Raw genomic sequence first — 16031 nt, 5'->3', positions numbered from 1 at the left:
TGCCTTGGGGCAAGGCATTGAAGACTTCTCTGCCTATCAACGCTTTCCTTCCGAAAATAATAACAAAGTGAAGTGGCAGCGGGGGATCCAGGCGGCACTGTGTCGAGGTCTTGCCTAAGTCTTGAAAGAGGAAATGAAGAACAAAGGCAGAAGAGACAAATAAATAAGGGTCTGTTCTTGGTCCAAGAAAAATTCCCGTGGGTTCGTGTAACATTCTCGGGAAGACGTGACACTCCCAGGGCTGGAGTTAGTTTTTGAGAAATAAAAGGAAAGGGGAAAGAGGCGAGAGAATGAGGAGGGGGGGTTGGGGATGGGGAGGAGAGAAGGAGGGAGAGACACCCTAGAGAAACCTCTCAGCATGAAGTCAGGTTTCTCCGGCTGTTCCCGGTGAAGAGGGGTTAATGCTCTTTGCATGGGATTGGCTGGTCACCAGACATTCAGAGAAGAGGGGGATCCGGGGGCTGCCAAGAGGGACCCCTGTGGCCTGAAAGGAGGGGAGGAGGGGAAGGAAGAGGCTGGGAACACTCTTCCAAACAGTAATAGATCAGCTACTGTGGGAAAGTGAGCACACTGCCAAACCCCAAGTGGTTGGTGATGGGGGAGGAAAGAAGGCGGGGATGGAAGGCCAGCTCTTCTCTGTGGCCACTAGGATCTTGCTGCTGTTCCATGGCCTCCCTTTATTTATTGTCTTCCTGGGGTTTAATTACTCCCCTCCTCGATCCGTCTTGGAGAGCTTTTATCCCAGGGATGCACAACAAACTGCCACCCGCTTCAAAAATAGCTGGAGGCAACGTGGTTTCTGCCTGCCTGCGTGGGTCTGTGCACTCTACCCATCACCATGGCATCAAGTGCTTCTTGCCTCCTTCCTTCTTTAACTGCCTCGCTCCGGGCCCACGGGGCACCCACCTTGCCTTCCTCTGGGCTGTTCAACCTGCACCTCCCTGTTGCTTGGGCTGTTACATGGTCCCCAGGAATTCTCCTGCTTTCCTTTGCACAGGGTTTATGTGTGTGGTCTGCCGTGTGCTCTTCAACCGTGGACCCTCAGCTCTGAGGGTGATCTTGACTGCTCATCTTGGTGCTGTTCGTGGGATTCGTGACTTGTACTCCATTTGCTTGGCATATGTGGACTGCCTGCCAGGATCTGCTTCGAAAACAGTTACCTGCTGCTGCTGCTTCCAGATCCCTCCTTGAGATATGCTCCTTTCCTGATGCTGCTGGGAGGAGTTAGTGAGCTCATGGTACTTGAATGGGGGCCTCATTGGAGATTTGGTTAGATGAACAGTGCTTAAAAGTCCTGTAGTGTTGAGTGTCTGAGGATGTATCTACATGATACCACAGTTTTGGTGAGAAGTGAACTGGTGAAATAATTCTGAAAATTTCTGCTGGTCAGCTGCTTGTTTCCGTGCCTAGGCACTTTTCTTGAAGTTTATTTTTAACCCAGTTAGATCTGCTGCTGATTTGGCTTTACAAAGCAGACTCATACAATTGACAACTTGAATTCATACAACTGACAACTGAGGGGTGGTGAGCTGTGAAGGTGGTGAGTGAGCAAAGAGAACCTATGAAATAACAGCCTGTGTTACCACATGCCTCACTTGAGGTCTCTGAAAGCATGATTTTCTTTTTATCCTCAGACAAAATGGTTTTGTCCTGTCCCTCTCTGCAAGACACCGAGACTAGCTGGGAGTTCTTGCATACTTCTTTGATTACCCCATGGCCTGTCTGAGGACTTAAGTTGCTTTTTTATGTAGTTTTGTCCCTTTTTCCTTTCCTATTTCTCACCTCATGATGGAGCATTCCTTCCCTGTAAGATACCAAAGTCAAGAAGCAAAAGAACTAGCCAACTCCATTTTGCACTGCTGTAACCGCTGCACTCTTGAAGCAGTGAGCAGCAGCGGTACTGTATTTGGCTGGGAGAGAGGTCTTGCATCCTTGGGGGGTGTGTGTGTGTACTGCAGAGTGCAATGAGCAATGCCTCAACTCACCCTCTGATGTCCTGAGAGACCTGATCTTGGAGCCAAGTGCTGATGCAATCTACAGGGCCATCACAGCAGTCTTCGTGGAACCAGATGTTTTGAGGAGGCAGTAAGCAGGGTTGAGGCAGAGTCCTTCCAGGATATCAGGCGTCAGCGAAAGAGAGAAGAGGATAGGATAAGTGAAAGAACACTTGGACTAGTGGTGCTAAGAAGTTAAAACTGTGGCTTCTGAGAGTGTCTCAAGGATCGGAGTGTGCTGAGGCATCTCTGGAGCTGTGGAAATTCCCATGGTGAGACTGGCTTTAGCTGGAGAGAAAAGATGAGTTACAAGGGAGCCCAGTACAGCTAAAGGATACTGAGAAGAATATTTTATAGATTCCAGTGGAGTTGGAAATCCAGCTTGAAGTTTTCTTTAGCATGCAGTACCGTACCCTTGTGATGTCCAAGTACTTCCTGGATAAAATTAAATTGGCGTCTCACAGGCCGTTATTGGATTTCAGTAGAGTTTTCTAGTCTTCTTTGAGCAGATCTTCTTTTAAAACCGGGGGCTGAAGAATTATATAATTATGCTGCTATTAGTATTATCATTACAGTAAGAACAATCTGTTCGAGTGGAGGGTTTCATAATGGACTCTGAAGGTGTTCAGATGCTGGTCTGTTCTGCTGACTTCTGGAAGATCAGACTTGAGCCAAAATCTTGTCAACAAAGACCACTTTATCTCCACGTGCTGTGTGCTCTGTACGGGGGGTTAAGAGCTGCTTTGTCCCAGAGTGTACAGCTATCTCGCCACATCTCCATCCGCAGCATCTAAAATAACCAAGGCTTAGTCCACCAAAGAGCAGGACAAGACACTTGAGAGAACAGTTGAAACAGTGAAAGCCCGTGGAAAGTGTGGAGTCCAAAGGTAGTGTGCTTCCAGGAGTCGAAGAGGTGAGCAGCCACAGTACTAAAAAAGCTGGAGGCTTTGTATTGCATCCATCTTAGTTTATGTATGCAGCAGGTTGTAGCTACTGGCATGGAGCACTTGGGTTTCCTACAAGAGTGCATAGGAGAAGACACCCGTTTTCTTTTTGACCACAGATGCTATTGGTCACTTGGGGTCTAGCAAGGCCTTGCACACAATCTGGAGGCTTGTGGTTGACATGATGTACATCAGGTGTCTGCCTTCACTGGGAAAGGGAAGGCAATGCCTTTGTTTCTCAGCTGTGCTCTCACTCTTCCCTGGTCAACCTCACCTTAGCCTTGTGTAGATTCACCCTTTAGCTGTCCTTTTTTTTTTTTTTTTTTTTTTTTTTTTTTTTTCCCCCGTTCTCCTCCAGCCAGTTTTTTTCCTGTCTTGATGACTCCCATTAATGGTGTGTGGATGGCAGCTCTGGAAGTCAAATGGATGTTATGGTGGCACTCTGTTGAGAGTGATCACCTTATCTCTGCTCATCTCCCTGTTGAAAGGGAGGGAAGATGCTTAGGACAGAGCCTCACTCTCCCTTAGCCTGACCTTACTTGAAGAGTAACTGTGCTGGATGGCTCACTCCAGCTGGTTGTGCTGGCAGCAAGTCAGTGGCACCTTGTGGTCAATTGCCTCAAAGCTGCAAAGGAAACGCATAGCATGAGATATTGCTGTTTTGCATTAGCGCTGTGGGCAGCAGCTCTTGATGAAGGTTGCGGGAGAATGTTGTATTCCGTCCTTGGAACTTGAACGGAAGCAGATATGGACCTGCTTGCATTCAAACCACCTTGTACTGTAACTCTGCCAGAACTTCCTTCTGACACCCTCCTAGCTTGCAGTCCCTGAAAACACCACGGCATCTTTCGCATGAGAGAAATGCTGAGCCCTAGTTATCTTCTGGTACATCCTGCTTCTCTCCGCTTTCCCCGCCGTCCAGCTTTGTGGGATAATCTTCTCTTCCTATCCTTATGCAAAGTGCAGTCCTGCTGTCCCTGAACTAGTCACATTTCAGTTGCAGACAAATAGTAGGTTTTGTAGTTTCTCCTTACTTCTGTGGGTGTTTGCAGGACAAAAGTAACTTGAGATTTTTAGAGTGTTTTGAGGTACTGTGACCCCAATCCATGTTGTGATTCCTGTGCCCTGTGGATGGCAGGTACTTCAGAAGTGTGGAGCCTGTTCATTTGTCTCTAGGTGGAGCAGAGGGAGAGAGTTTGGCCCTCAGTGTGGAGTGGGGGATGGAAGTCATGCTGGATTTTAATCTGCTGCGTGAAAGCGATTCTAATTTGAATTGTTGCTTTGTGATGAAGTGTCTGAGTGATGGGCAAATATGTTACTGCATGGGTGTTATGGGATAACTTTAGGCAGAGGAGATGAGCATCTCTGTATCAGGGGAAAAACAGAAGCTTCTACTCTGTGGACTTATCCTCCACAGCAGCTTTTCTCCTGTAACCACAGGAGAGGTCTAGGGAGTCTTGAGTCCCGTGCCCTAACGAGATGGAGTGTGGGGTATCATGCATCCAGCGGCCTGTTGCATGGCCTCTTGCCGGTGTTGTCCAGAAGAGAACATTAGGACTGGTGAACTGTCAGCTCTTAGCAGTGCATATCTTTCTCTCTGGCTCCTTGAAAAATCAGGATATGATTTCAGGATGGTATAAATCAACTGGTCACTTGATATAATGGCAAAGTAAACCGGTAACAGGTGCCTGGGGATAACTCATATGCATACCACTTCTAGCTTTCCTCCTTCTCTGAAAGCCCTTTCCCTGCATGGTAGAGACATAACTTCAAGCAAGGAAATATCAAAGGGATCCCTTACAAAAAGAAGCTTTCAGCTTGTCTTGCCAAGACTGAATGTTGCTGAAGCGGTTTATAACTGCGTGCTCCCTAAAGAGCTTTGTCTTAATGGAGCTGACTGTCCATACTCCTTCTGGCTTTTTCTTCTACTTGAACATTAAAGCTTTTCTTGCTGTTGTTTTTAACCTGACAGCAACTTGATCACTCTCCCTGAGATCAAGTTGACTTTTCTTTTTTTTCCCCCCTCCTCACTCAAAATTTTCAGAAAGGAAATATCTCTTCTTGCTGTTTTCTATGTTCCTGGTAACTGATGGCTGCTTTGTGACAGAGCAGCTAGGCTCTTTTATGACAAGCTGAGACGTCTCCCTGACTGGTACCTCCTTTCTCATTTCCACCACACGTAAATGTTCTGGTTGGGGAAGGTGGGTAATAACATCTTCCTCTCCTGCTGGCCTTTGTCTCCAATTAGCTACCACTCAGACACGTCTTTCACTGCAGTGCTGATCAGAGGATATGGGAAGGGAAAAGTGACTGATGGTTTTTAGCATCTCAGCCCACCCAAGGGTGCGCGAGCGCTCTCCACTCCCTGGCAGAGGAATCCCTGGCATGTGAGAATGGAGGTGGTTCCCAGGGAAGAGATTTTGAAGAGGACACAGCTTGCTGCTTTGCTTCCCTCCTTTTAGGAGGGGTTAGGAAATGGGTTCACGTTCCCACTCCCTAACAAAGGCAACTGAGCAGTGAAAATTGCCTCCTGGGACATGTCGGCAGCGAAACAGCAGAGGGTACTGCCGGGCCAGCTTGCTTTGGCAGAGCTGCAGGGGAAGGCTGTGCTCACCAGCCCGGCTCTCCGAGGCGCAGACTGCGATAACGGCGAGGCAAGGCGGCCGTGCGCGGGCTGAGTTTTGCCAGTGGGTGAAGAGCTGCAGAGCCGTGTGCTGAGCCTGACAGATATTGATGTATGCAAATGTCAAATGAGGAAAATATGCTTTACTTCCTAAAACCATGTGTCCTGCTATGTTGACACGGCACGCCACATCCCAGAAAGTGAAGCAGTTTGTTGAATGTCAAGAGTTACGACCTTTTGTCTGGGAATTTACCGTGGCATGCGGAGCATCACAGCCATCTGGGAAGAAGATGGAGATGTGCTTTGTGTGACTCCTTCAGCACCTGCCCTCTGTCCTGGGCTGGCCCAGAGGAAGCTGGTTGCCCCGCATTTGTGTGTCCTGTAGGAACTGGAGTGAAACCAGCTTTACCTGGCAGCCATCGGGATGGCCTTATTGGAGCAAGCCAGCTGTTCATCTCGCCTAGGTTTCAGCGGCTGGGAGAGCAACCTCACGTCTGGAGGTAATGCCTTCGAGAAAGCACAGTACACCTGATTAGAGAAAGCTGTACTAATTTACCAGTGAGGGACACTTTTTCTCCTGACAGCCAGTCGCTGCTAATTTGGTGTTTTCGGCTTTCTTGTGCCCTTCTCTTCCCCACGCTTCAAGACAGAGCGAAAAGCAGTGACACGCAAGGAAAAGGCACTGGATACTGCTCTACCTTGCAAGTGATCTTGCTGCTCCAGCAAGACATTAACGGAGCCTTAAGAAAAATAATGAATACCCTGGACGCAATGAGATGCTCTTGGGGGTTTCTGCAGCCCCTCGTTTTGCCCCCGTGAAGAAGGCTTGATGGCAAGCCCCAAGATGGTCCTTTACGGCTTTGGACAGGAGAACATCCAGCCCCTTCATGGCTGGACCACCACAAAGATGGCCTCCCACCAGCTGGGCCGTGACCAGGCGTGTGAGTTCGGGCTGTGGAGCTGCGGCCGGTGGGTGCAGGAGGTCGGGGCCTGCCCTGGTGTGGTCCCCCCCTGAGGAGAGCCGCCATTTTCTCCTTCCCAGCCCACCTGACAAGATGGCCTCCTGGGCGTGCGCAAAGCCAGGACCCTGCCCCTCCGCTGACCTGTGTCATGTCAAAGTATATCAAAAACTGTAATAAACATTAACAAATAAGATCAAGCTATCTCTCTTTTTTTTTTTGTGGTTTTTTTTTTCCTCCTCCCTTGGCAATGCTGTAACTTTTCTGCCAGCTTCAGTCTCATGGTTCCCCTCTTCAGAGCCTGGCGTGGGACTCCTCACGCTGCCACCCAAGCGTGGGGGATGACATCAGCGGACAGTGTTTCTCAGTAAAAAGGTGACCACAAAATGTCCAGAAATGCTTTTCGCTGAGCTGTAAGGTATAACCGCGGACAGCCCTTCTCCCAGCGTCGGTATCGGAGCCATCTGTAGAGAGGCAGATACATTTTCATTTGGGCAGTTGCCATCTGTCTAAATGCTTTATGGGTTTTCACTTTAGTATTAAATTCTCTCCAAGTTAATCAGTAAACGTGCTTTGCTGTATTTTTACTTAATACCCTCTGAAGCGGTGGGAGCGGTCTGGGTGCTTCTTCCCTCTGCTCCCATACCGGGATAGGTGTCAGCTGTGAGGAGCCCCAGGGGAGGGGGACAGCCCCTCCTGGGGGGCCGGTGGCATGGGGGGGCTCCCCCCTGTGCCCCCCAGGACGGGGGGACTGCCTCCTGCGAAGGCATCGCTGGCACTGTTGTGCGCCGGGCGGAGGGTTTGTCAGCGATGGCATGGGGCGTGCGGTGCCTCTGGAGAAGTTTCCCCCTGGAAGGAGGACGGCACCGGGGCGGAGAGCTGCCGTGGGGAGCGTGTGGCGGACGGGGCACAGCGGCGTGCGTGGGGCTCGGAGGGGGGCTTTGCCTCTTTGCCGGCTGCCGCACAGAGGGTTTCGTGCTCCGGGGAGGAGAGGACAGCCTCTGCGTTGTAAAGGGCTTTTGGATGACCTTGTTCCCCTGCCCACCTTCGCCCCAACCTTCTCTTCCCTAAGCAGCAGGAGGTGAGCGCCTTTTCTCCTTTTCCTTGGTGAAGCATTGGGTGAGCTTAGTTTTCTTCTTTCCTCTTTTTTTTTTTTTTTCCTTTGTCCTTTTTCTGGATTGTAGTCTTCGATCACTTCTCTGCCTGACAGCAGCTCTGTGCTCCCTGCTTGGGCTGGAGGAGGGGAGGTGGTGTAGGGAGAGGATGAAGGCAATATTTTGTGTCATTTGGAGGGAAGGGCTCTGCACTGCTGATTTCTTGCTGGCCTGATGTGGATCCGTCATGATGGCACAGTATTACCAGTGGAGACAGCTAGGTGTTTATTTTAGCCACCTTGATCCAGATCCAAAAAAACCTCAGCGTCTGGTCCACAGAAAACGAAAAGCAAAGGGTGGTATTTGGAGATACAGTGGACTTGAGAAGGATGGGAGAAGAGTAAAAGCAACAGAATCTTGATTTTATCTTTTTTTTTTTTTCCAGTTCCCCATGTGAACTTGGGTAGCATTTCCTAGGAACAAGGGTGGGTTTTAGGGCGTGTGTTGAGCAAACATTAAACAGATCTGGGGAGCGTAGGTGTTTTCTGGCTCTGGCAGCCTGGCTAATGATCTTGGTCCTTTAAAACTGCCTCTCTTACACCAGTCACGTTTCAACCGTATACCCCCTACTCCATCTCGTCCCTCCTGCTCTCTGCTCTCTCTTCATCTTCCCCCAACCCTCTGGTGATGCAGGGCCTGAGAAAGCCTACGTTCATTTTGTTTCCATCAATGAATAGGGACAAATCTGCCAAGCACTCTGAGTTTCTGCTACTCTGGATTTCCCGTCTTTCTACCCTGTTCGCCAGTACCTTTCTTGTCTTTGTGAGTTTATAAGACTTGAAGGTGGCAGGGGGTGGGGGGAGTAGTTCCTGGATTCAAGTCTCAAAAGATGCATGCGGAATTTGGACCAGTTTTCTGCCATCCCCAACCTGTCTTTCTACTAGTAGTAAACTTTTTGCACCTCAGTAACTATTGAATGTGACTTTCCTTTTCATGGCTTTTCCACAGGATGAAGATGAGACGCCATAAGCTCTTTCTGACTCTCTGCATGGCTGGTCTCTGCCTCATCTCCTTCTTGCACTTCCTCAAGGCCCTTTCCTATGTCACCTTCCCCCGGGAGCTGGCTTCGCTTAGTCCCAACCTCGTCTCCAGCTTCTTCTGGAACAATGCCCCCGTCACACCTCAGGTCAGCCCTGAGCCAGGGGGTGCAGAGTTCCTCCGCACACCCCTGTACTCCCACTCCCCCTTGCTCCAGCCCCTGCCTCCCAGCAGAGCCAGCGAAGAGCTGCACAAAGTCGAGTTCGTGCTGCCGGAAGACACAACAGAATATTTTGTCCGTACCAAAGCCGGCGGCGTTTGCTTTAAACCAGGCACCAAGGTGTTGGAGAAGCCACCCGTGGGAGGGCGGCCAGAGGAACGAGCAGATGGCGCGGCCTCGGGGCGGTCGGCTCGCAAGCCGCTGAGTGCCGGTGGGACAAAGCGGCGCAAGTGGGTGGAGTGCGTGTGCTTGCCGGGCTGGCACGGCCCCAGCTGCGGGGTCCCCACTGTGGTCCAGTACTCCAACCTGCCCACCAAGGACCGCCTCGTGCCACGGGAGATCCCTCGGCGAGTCATCAACGCTATCAACGTCAACCATGAGTTTGACCTGCTGGACGTCCGCTTCCACGAGCTGGGAGATGTGGTGGACGCCTTCGTGGTGTGCGAGTCGAACTTCACGGCCTACGGAGAGCCGCGGCCCCTCAAGTTCCGCGAGATGCTCCTCAACGGCTCCTTCGACTACATCCGCCACAAGGTGCTCTACGTCTTCCTGGACCACTTCCCCCCCGGCGGCCGCCAGGATGGCTGGATTGCTGACGATTACCTGCGCACCTTTCTCACCCGGGATGGCGTCTCTCGCCTCCGCAACCTGCGCCCAGATGACGTCTTCATCATCGACGATGCTGATGAGATCCCGGCCCGCGATGGCGTGCTCTTCCTCAAGCTCTACGACGGCTGGACGGAGCCCTTCGCCTTTCACATGCGCAAGTCGCTCTACGGATTCTTCTGGAAGCAACCAGGCACCTTGGAGGTGGTCTCGGGCTGCACCATGGGGATGCTCCAGGCCGTCTATGCTACTGATGGGATCCGTCTGCGGCGCCGCGAGTACTACACCATGCCTGGCTTTCGGCAGTATGAGAACAGCACGGGACACATCCTGGTGCAGTGGTCGCTGGGCAGCCCCCTCCACTTTGCTGGCTGGCACTGCTCCTGGTGTTTCACCCCAGAGGGGATCTACTTCAAACTGGTGTCGGCCCAGAACGGGGACTTTCCCCGCTGGGGTGACTACGAGGATAAACGAGACCTCAATTATATCCGGGAGCTGATCCGGACTGGTGGCTGGTTCGATGGTACTACGCAGGAGTATCCCCCCGCTGACCCCAAGGAGCAGATGTACGCTCCCAAGTACCTGCTCAAGAACTACCAGCGGTTCCGCTACTTGTTGGAGAACCCCTACCGAAAAGCGGAGAGCGCTGGGTGAGGCCACTGGGGCTCGCGTGGGAATGCAGAACTTCACAACAAAGGGAAAGAGTTGGGTGTTTTCGTCTGTTACTTTCTTTTTTTTTTGCTTTCTTTGGTTCCGGGTGGGGTGTGCCATTTCTCCGAGGTCTCTGCCCTCTCTCCCTTCCTTCTCTTCTTCCCTTCATCCCAGGGTGACCCTGGGGACACGAATTCCTCAGTCGTGTGAAGGGCAGGAGGAGGAGAGATGTTGGGACCTGCTCTGGCAGTAGCATAAAGACTTTCCCTGCATCTCCCCGACCTCTCCTGCTGGCTGGAGAGAATCCCTGCAGCCAGCTGGCAGATTTTCCTCCGGGGGAGGCTGGGAGGGTCCCATGGGGAGAGCGGGCAGCTGTTCCTGTCCACCCTCGTCCTTTGTGGATTGGAGCAAGCACAGATGCGAGCCTGGGCTATTCAGCGAGCGTGTGAGTCAGCAGGCACAAACCGATGCGAGTGGTCACGTGTGCAGATGTGTGTCACAGGCATTTTTTTGGATGAGTGAATGTGCAAAAGCATCTCAGTATGCGTTTATTTTTTTGTATACCTCTATATTCAAAGAGTATTTTGGGGAAGGGAAATCCTTTGCTTCCAAGGTGTTCTCCCCAAGATGCAGCCTCCTCCTGCAGGCTTAGTGCATCTGTCCTGGGCTGTGTCTTGGCCTGATGCTCTACCAGTCCTGGAGCAGGCAGAGGAGAAAGCTGATTTTTTATTTTATTTTTTTTAACTCTTTTTTCATCCCTGCCCCCGCAACACTGCACTGGCTTGGCCCACAGAAACTGAAGCATCTTCCCTGCAGTATGTGCTTCTGTTGGGGCTGGGATAAGCTGCAGGGGACTTAATCAGATGGTGGGAGTGTATGTTTACAAGTGCATGGTTTCCTATGTGCATGAGTGCTAACATGCATGGTTTTGGTATGCACGTGGGCGTTCGTTACCAGTATTGGGGGGGAAGGGGACATAGTTGGGTTTGGGTGTGTGTGCTTTCAGGAAATGGTGGGATCCAGAAGCTGTAATCTCTGTCTCGGCATGGATGACTTTTCGGGGAATTCATAGGAGAGGGCCAAGGAGAGCGTTGGGTCTGCATAGCAGTGCTACACACGTGGGACTGTTGTGTGCCTTTCTGGCTGCCTCTGCAACCCTGCGGGCTGTGCCTGTTGCAGGGTACCTGCTTACACGTGCTGGCTATTCCTTCTTGCCGTGGGGTAAGAGGGAGAGGAGAAGGGCAAAGCTCTGAGTCAGCAATGGGTTCTGTGGGGAAACACGAAGCTTGTCAAGGCACAGGATCCATCTGTCTGCTCTTAGGGCATGAGGGAGCTCGTGGAGAAACGGGCCATGGGCAGACTCCCCCTGGGGCCAAGAGACTGTTTTGGGACCGTTACGCAATCCAGAGAGCGTGTGCAGCCCACACACGCAGCCTGGGCCATGCAGACAAGACCGTGCAGAGGAGAGGGGATCTAGGAGGACACTAGTTGCAGCTGGTTGGGCCAGTGTCTGCTCAGAGTTTGCCAGTGATGCGTAGTCAGGATCTGGCCTGTCGTTGGATTGGATTGATTCAGCTCGCTGAGGAGGCAGATCCGTGTCTCCACCCGTACCACCCTTCCTTAGCAGATGGCTTGACCGGGTGCCTGGAGCCTGGGCTGTAGCGGGCAGAGGGTGAAAAACATGATGAGCTTGCTCTGTTAGCCTTGCAGTGGAAAGGCTGCCTCATGTTCCAGGCAGAGAAGTGAGGATCATGTGGAGGAGGAGGAATATGTTGGCATAAGGAAGAGTGACCCTGACATCAGGCCAGCTGTGCTGAAGCAGGAGGGTTTCCATTGCTGTTAACTCAGTCCATCAGGGCTCCATATTCCTGTGTTGTCCAGCCCATTCCCACCCTTGTACCTTTCCTATCTCTGTATCTCTCTCATTTCCCCTCCTATTTCCCTCTCTAGAGAAGTGAAAAACATCAACAAAAATAACTTGATTGCCTAATAAGACTGAGACTGGAACAGAATGAAGATGAACATCTTTTTCTGATCAAAATGAGACGGAGTTCATCTTAGCTCCTTCCACATCTCATGTGCCGTAATGCCTGCTTAGAAGAACTGAAAGACCCTCTTATTTTGGTTGGTTTTGTTTGTTTTTTAAATCACTGTTCTCACTGCTGCTGTCTTCCCCACATGTAGAAAAGCCCCTTTGGGAACTGAGTGGAGGGAGAAACTTTGGTAGGCAGACTTGATGCAGCAGGAGGGAGTCTTGTGTAGAGAGATTACAGAGAAATGGGGATCCAGCTGAGAAAGGAGGACCCTGTGCTGAGGAAGATGAGAGCAGTAGCACTGAGGCTGCAGCACGAGGGGAACATGCTTTCCCCAGGGGCAGCCAGAGGAGAGCAGGTGTGTTAGCTTGTGGGATTCAGTAGCAGAAAAGCATGGAAGGAAGAAACTATTTGTCATTTTCACTCTTGGAAGGGAGCCCGAGGTCTACTCTCAGTCCTTTGGCTTTGCCTTATCTTAGTGATAACAACACAAGCCCAGTGCCAGGCCTTGCTGAAGACAGGAGAGAAAGACAAGTCAGCATTTGCATGGGTGCTTTGGCAGCACCAGAGCCCCGTGAAGCAGGGGCTAAAGTGCACGTGTGCTGGGGCTGCACCTCATCTCCTACAGTGGGAGCAGCCTCTCCTCTGATACCAGCCCTTCCCGTGCATGGGCGTCCTTGGGGATTTTTAGTGCACTGCAAGTCACGTTTTCATCGCTGAGATATGGCCCTTGTCTCTTGGGAGTTTCAGATGATCCCACAGCTGCAGTATCTGGATCTCCTGTTCCTGAAGTACAGCCTGTTGCCTTCTCTCCCCTCTCCTCCATTATTTGCTCCATTATTCTCCACCTCTCCCTCTGAATTGCCTTTCCCTTCTGCCCCCTTAGGCAGGAGGAGAAGGTCCTGCTGGAATAGCAGCGCTGGGACTTTTCCACAGGACTCTGGCCCTGTCCTCCTGGACTTACTCACTTCCTTATTCTTCGGAAATTAAATTTAAAACAGGCTTCTGTTGTGGTGGGAGGAAGGGGCTTTACAGATGAAATGCATTCTTTTTTGTTTCTCAAGAATCATTTAAACATTTTTTGATTTAAGGCCAAACCAGTCAATGTTTGTGTCTAATTTGTCTGGCTAACCCTGTGTTTATTATCCTTAGGGAGCTAGAGTTCTTGTCATTAAAAATCTTCCTTCTTGTCCCTGGAGGAGACAGGGACTAGCAAGCTGACTTTTGCACAGTGATTTCCCAAGGAGGTGGCTTGCCCTCTGTCCAGCCTTGCCTGTACTGCTGTGCCAGGACCTCCACAGCCAGCGCACAGCGGGGACAGCCAAACCTCCCAGCCAACCTCTGCAAGAGGGAACCCAAAAGCATGTGGGTGCAGGGGGTGGTGAGAGAGGCAAAGGAGGAGGCAGGTGTGTATGAGATTCTCATTTCCCAATGCTGAACTCCTGAAGTGAGCTTTGAGGCTCTTTGATCTTGTCTGAACCAGAGGTTTGAGAAGGGGAGGACTAAAAAAACCTGTCCTGCCCCTGGGTTGAAACTGGGATCAGACCACCAGAGCCTGATGTCTGTTGGTTGTTGCAGCTGTGAGCAGCAAAGCCATGTGCTTGCTGCCTCTCTGGGAGCGAAGTTGTCTGGTGGAGGGAGGGAAAGCATCGCCAGACTTTCTCTACAGTCGTCTTCAGCTCTGTGCTTTTTCTTCCCCAAAACCTTTCCACCTTCAAATTAACGGGTGCAAAGGAGGGCCAGGTAGTACGTGAAGCAGTGTGTGGCATCCCCAAGCCTTGCTCTTCTCTTTCTCTCTGCCCGTGTCTGTTCTTGCCTTTCTTTGTGCTTCCCACCTAAAAAAGGGATTGTGTGCCCATGCATGGCTTTGGACTGGGGAACTCATCTTCCTCCTTCACCCCAAGTGAAGGGAAGGATATGGGCTTTGGTGGACCCGCAGCAAGTGAGCTTGCTAAAGCAGAGGGAACAGGGCAGGTAGGCCGTCTTTGCCCCGCCGGAGGACTGGGGGTAATGCAGTACTCAAGTGAGGGACAGAAAAGATGGGGTGGTTTTGTGCCTGTGTGGTTGGTAAGAAGGACAACACGCTCAAGTCCACTCTCGCTGTTGCTTTCTCTGATCCCTGTGTCCTGCTGAGGTGTTTGCTGTTGTGGAGCTGAGGCCAGCCTGTTCTTCATGTCTCTGTGGCAGGTAAACGAGGGGACCTTGTGGCCTCTGGGTAACGTACAAATTGGGAAGGAGGCAGAGTGTCAGAGCAGAACGGGTATTTGTTCCCCTCCGCCCCCCTTGGTATATCCTTGTGGGATGGTAGTGGCTTTTCCCCTCCCAAACCATCCCCCAGGCTCTGTCCCTGTCTCCAAGCTCTTGCCAGGAACGTCTGTGGCTGCTATGCCTCTGCACTGTGAAGACACATGTCCGGGGTCACTCCTGGTCCAATTAGTGAACACTGGTGGTGAAGAGGGAAGGGATGGCTCATCCTGGCTTCACTGCCCTCAAACCTTGGCGAGAAAGGAGGGAAGTGAGTGGGAGAATGGATCCTGAATCTCTCCATTGTTGTGTTCTCCCCACCCCCCAAAAAACCTCCCTTCTGATTTCTGAGACATTGGACAAACTTGCTCTTACTATGGAAAGAGAGGGGGAGCTGGAGGTAAGGGGGGTGGCAGGAGGGGCTCGGATCCAGCACGAAGAAAGGAGAGCTGTTTCTAATGCAATACACTGACATTTAAAGCTTTGAGGACTACAGATAATGGCTTAAGAAGGGATCTGAAATACTCTGAAACTAAGAATTCAAACCACTGTTTTTTTCCTTCCTGTGCGGATGATGATGCAGTATCATCCTGGAGGTGGTCCAGCAGCACTTACGAGCCTGGGGTCCACCTGGACCTGCTGGTGGTGTTGCCCCTGGGGTGGCCCCAGAACACCCTGCTTCGGCAAAAGAATGCGTGGACTTGCCTAAAATAAAAAAAAAAGAAAAAATAAAGAGTGTCTGCAAAGCTCCTTTCCACTCTGTAATTTATAAACAGCAAGTAATAATGAACTTTTGTAAGGATAAATCAAATGTACATTCTGAAATCATTTTCTCTGTAAATGGTTGGATTTCATTTCACCCTTAAAGGGATGCTTAAAAGGAGGAGATAATAAAAATAAAAAAAATTTACAAAGTATGAAAGGAAACCAAGGGGTGTGTGTGTGTGGCAGCTTTTATTTCTGATCGCCTGGCAGAGGGGCTGCTGGAAAATTGAGTGAGGGAAGTTGCTTCTCACCTTGGCAGAACTGTGTTCCTGAGAAGGGAGATTGAGGAGAAGCCTGACTGGTTTGGGGAATGATTCCTGATTTTGTGGGCCCAGATCAGACCTAATCTTCTGCACGTTAGGTGAGTATGAGCATGTAAAGGCACAAGTGGGGAATGATGGCTGCCAAGTGGCTCTCAGAAGACCTGGTGGATGTGGGAACCAGCATCACTGCTCATGAAGTTGTCCCTTGTCACCATCTTCCTTCCCTTGGATGAATCCACTTTTTCAAGTAAAGCCATGGAAACCCTGGAGCCCCAAATTAAACCTCCCCACTGCAGAAATGTCTCTGGTGGCTCACTTTCGGCACGGTGCATGAGAGAACGTGACCTCCTTGTTTTAGCTTATTTTTAAACCTGTCTAATGTAATTTTGGCTGTTCCCATTACTCAGTATCAAAGCCTGGTCCTGCTCTGAATCCTCCTAAGCATCTGGTTTCAGCAGTGCCTTTGGCAAGGCCTTTCGCAAGCTCTTGTGCCATCTACAGCTATTTTACTTTTTACCTTTTTAAGTGTCCTGGGCTTCAGGTTCATTCCTGGTCCCGCTTAGAGATAGTGACTGTAAACATCAGAGGTTAGTTTCC

At 50.9% G+C, this 16031-nt stretch overlaps 1 protein-coding gene across 5 annotated transcripts in view; it reads left to right on the top strand.

The window, feature by feature from the left end:
- Positions 1–15337, top strand: part of MGAT3 (beta-1,4-mannosyl-glycoprotein 4-beta-N-acetylglucosaminyltransferase) — a 30724-nt gene extending 15387 nt beyond the window's left edge. For 4 of the 5 annotated variants that reach the window (XM_041129509.1, XM_030040441.2, XM_030040442.2 and 1 more), the window contains one exon: positions 8623–15337. In XM_041129509.1, the coding sequence (XP_040985443.1) occupies positions 8624–10132 (1509 nt within the window). In that variant the 5' untranslated portion in view covers position 8623 and the 3' untranslated portion in view covers positions 10133–15337. Of the gene's footprint in view, positions 1–7122; positions 7602–8622 lie in introns of those variants that run through there. The other variant, XM_030040444.2, reaches the window with a different exon arrangement.
- Positions 15338–16031: the final 694 nt, after the last annotated feature.

This window comes from Aquila chrysaetos, chromosome 17 (genome assembly GCF_900496995.4).
Source record: "Aquila chrysaetos chrysaetos chromosome 17, bAquChr1.4, whole genome shotgun sequence".
In the NCBI taxonomy this organism is placed as follows: domain Eukaryota; kingdom Metazoa; phylum Chordata; class Aves; order Accipitriformes; family Accipitridae; genus Aquila; species Aquila chrysaetos.
Note: the sequence above shows the minus strand (reverse complement) of the source record. Positions and strands in the feature narration are given on the sequence as shown.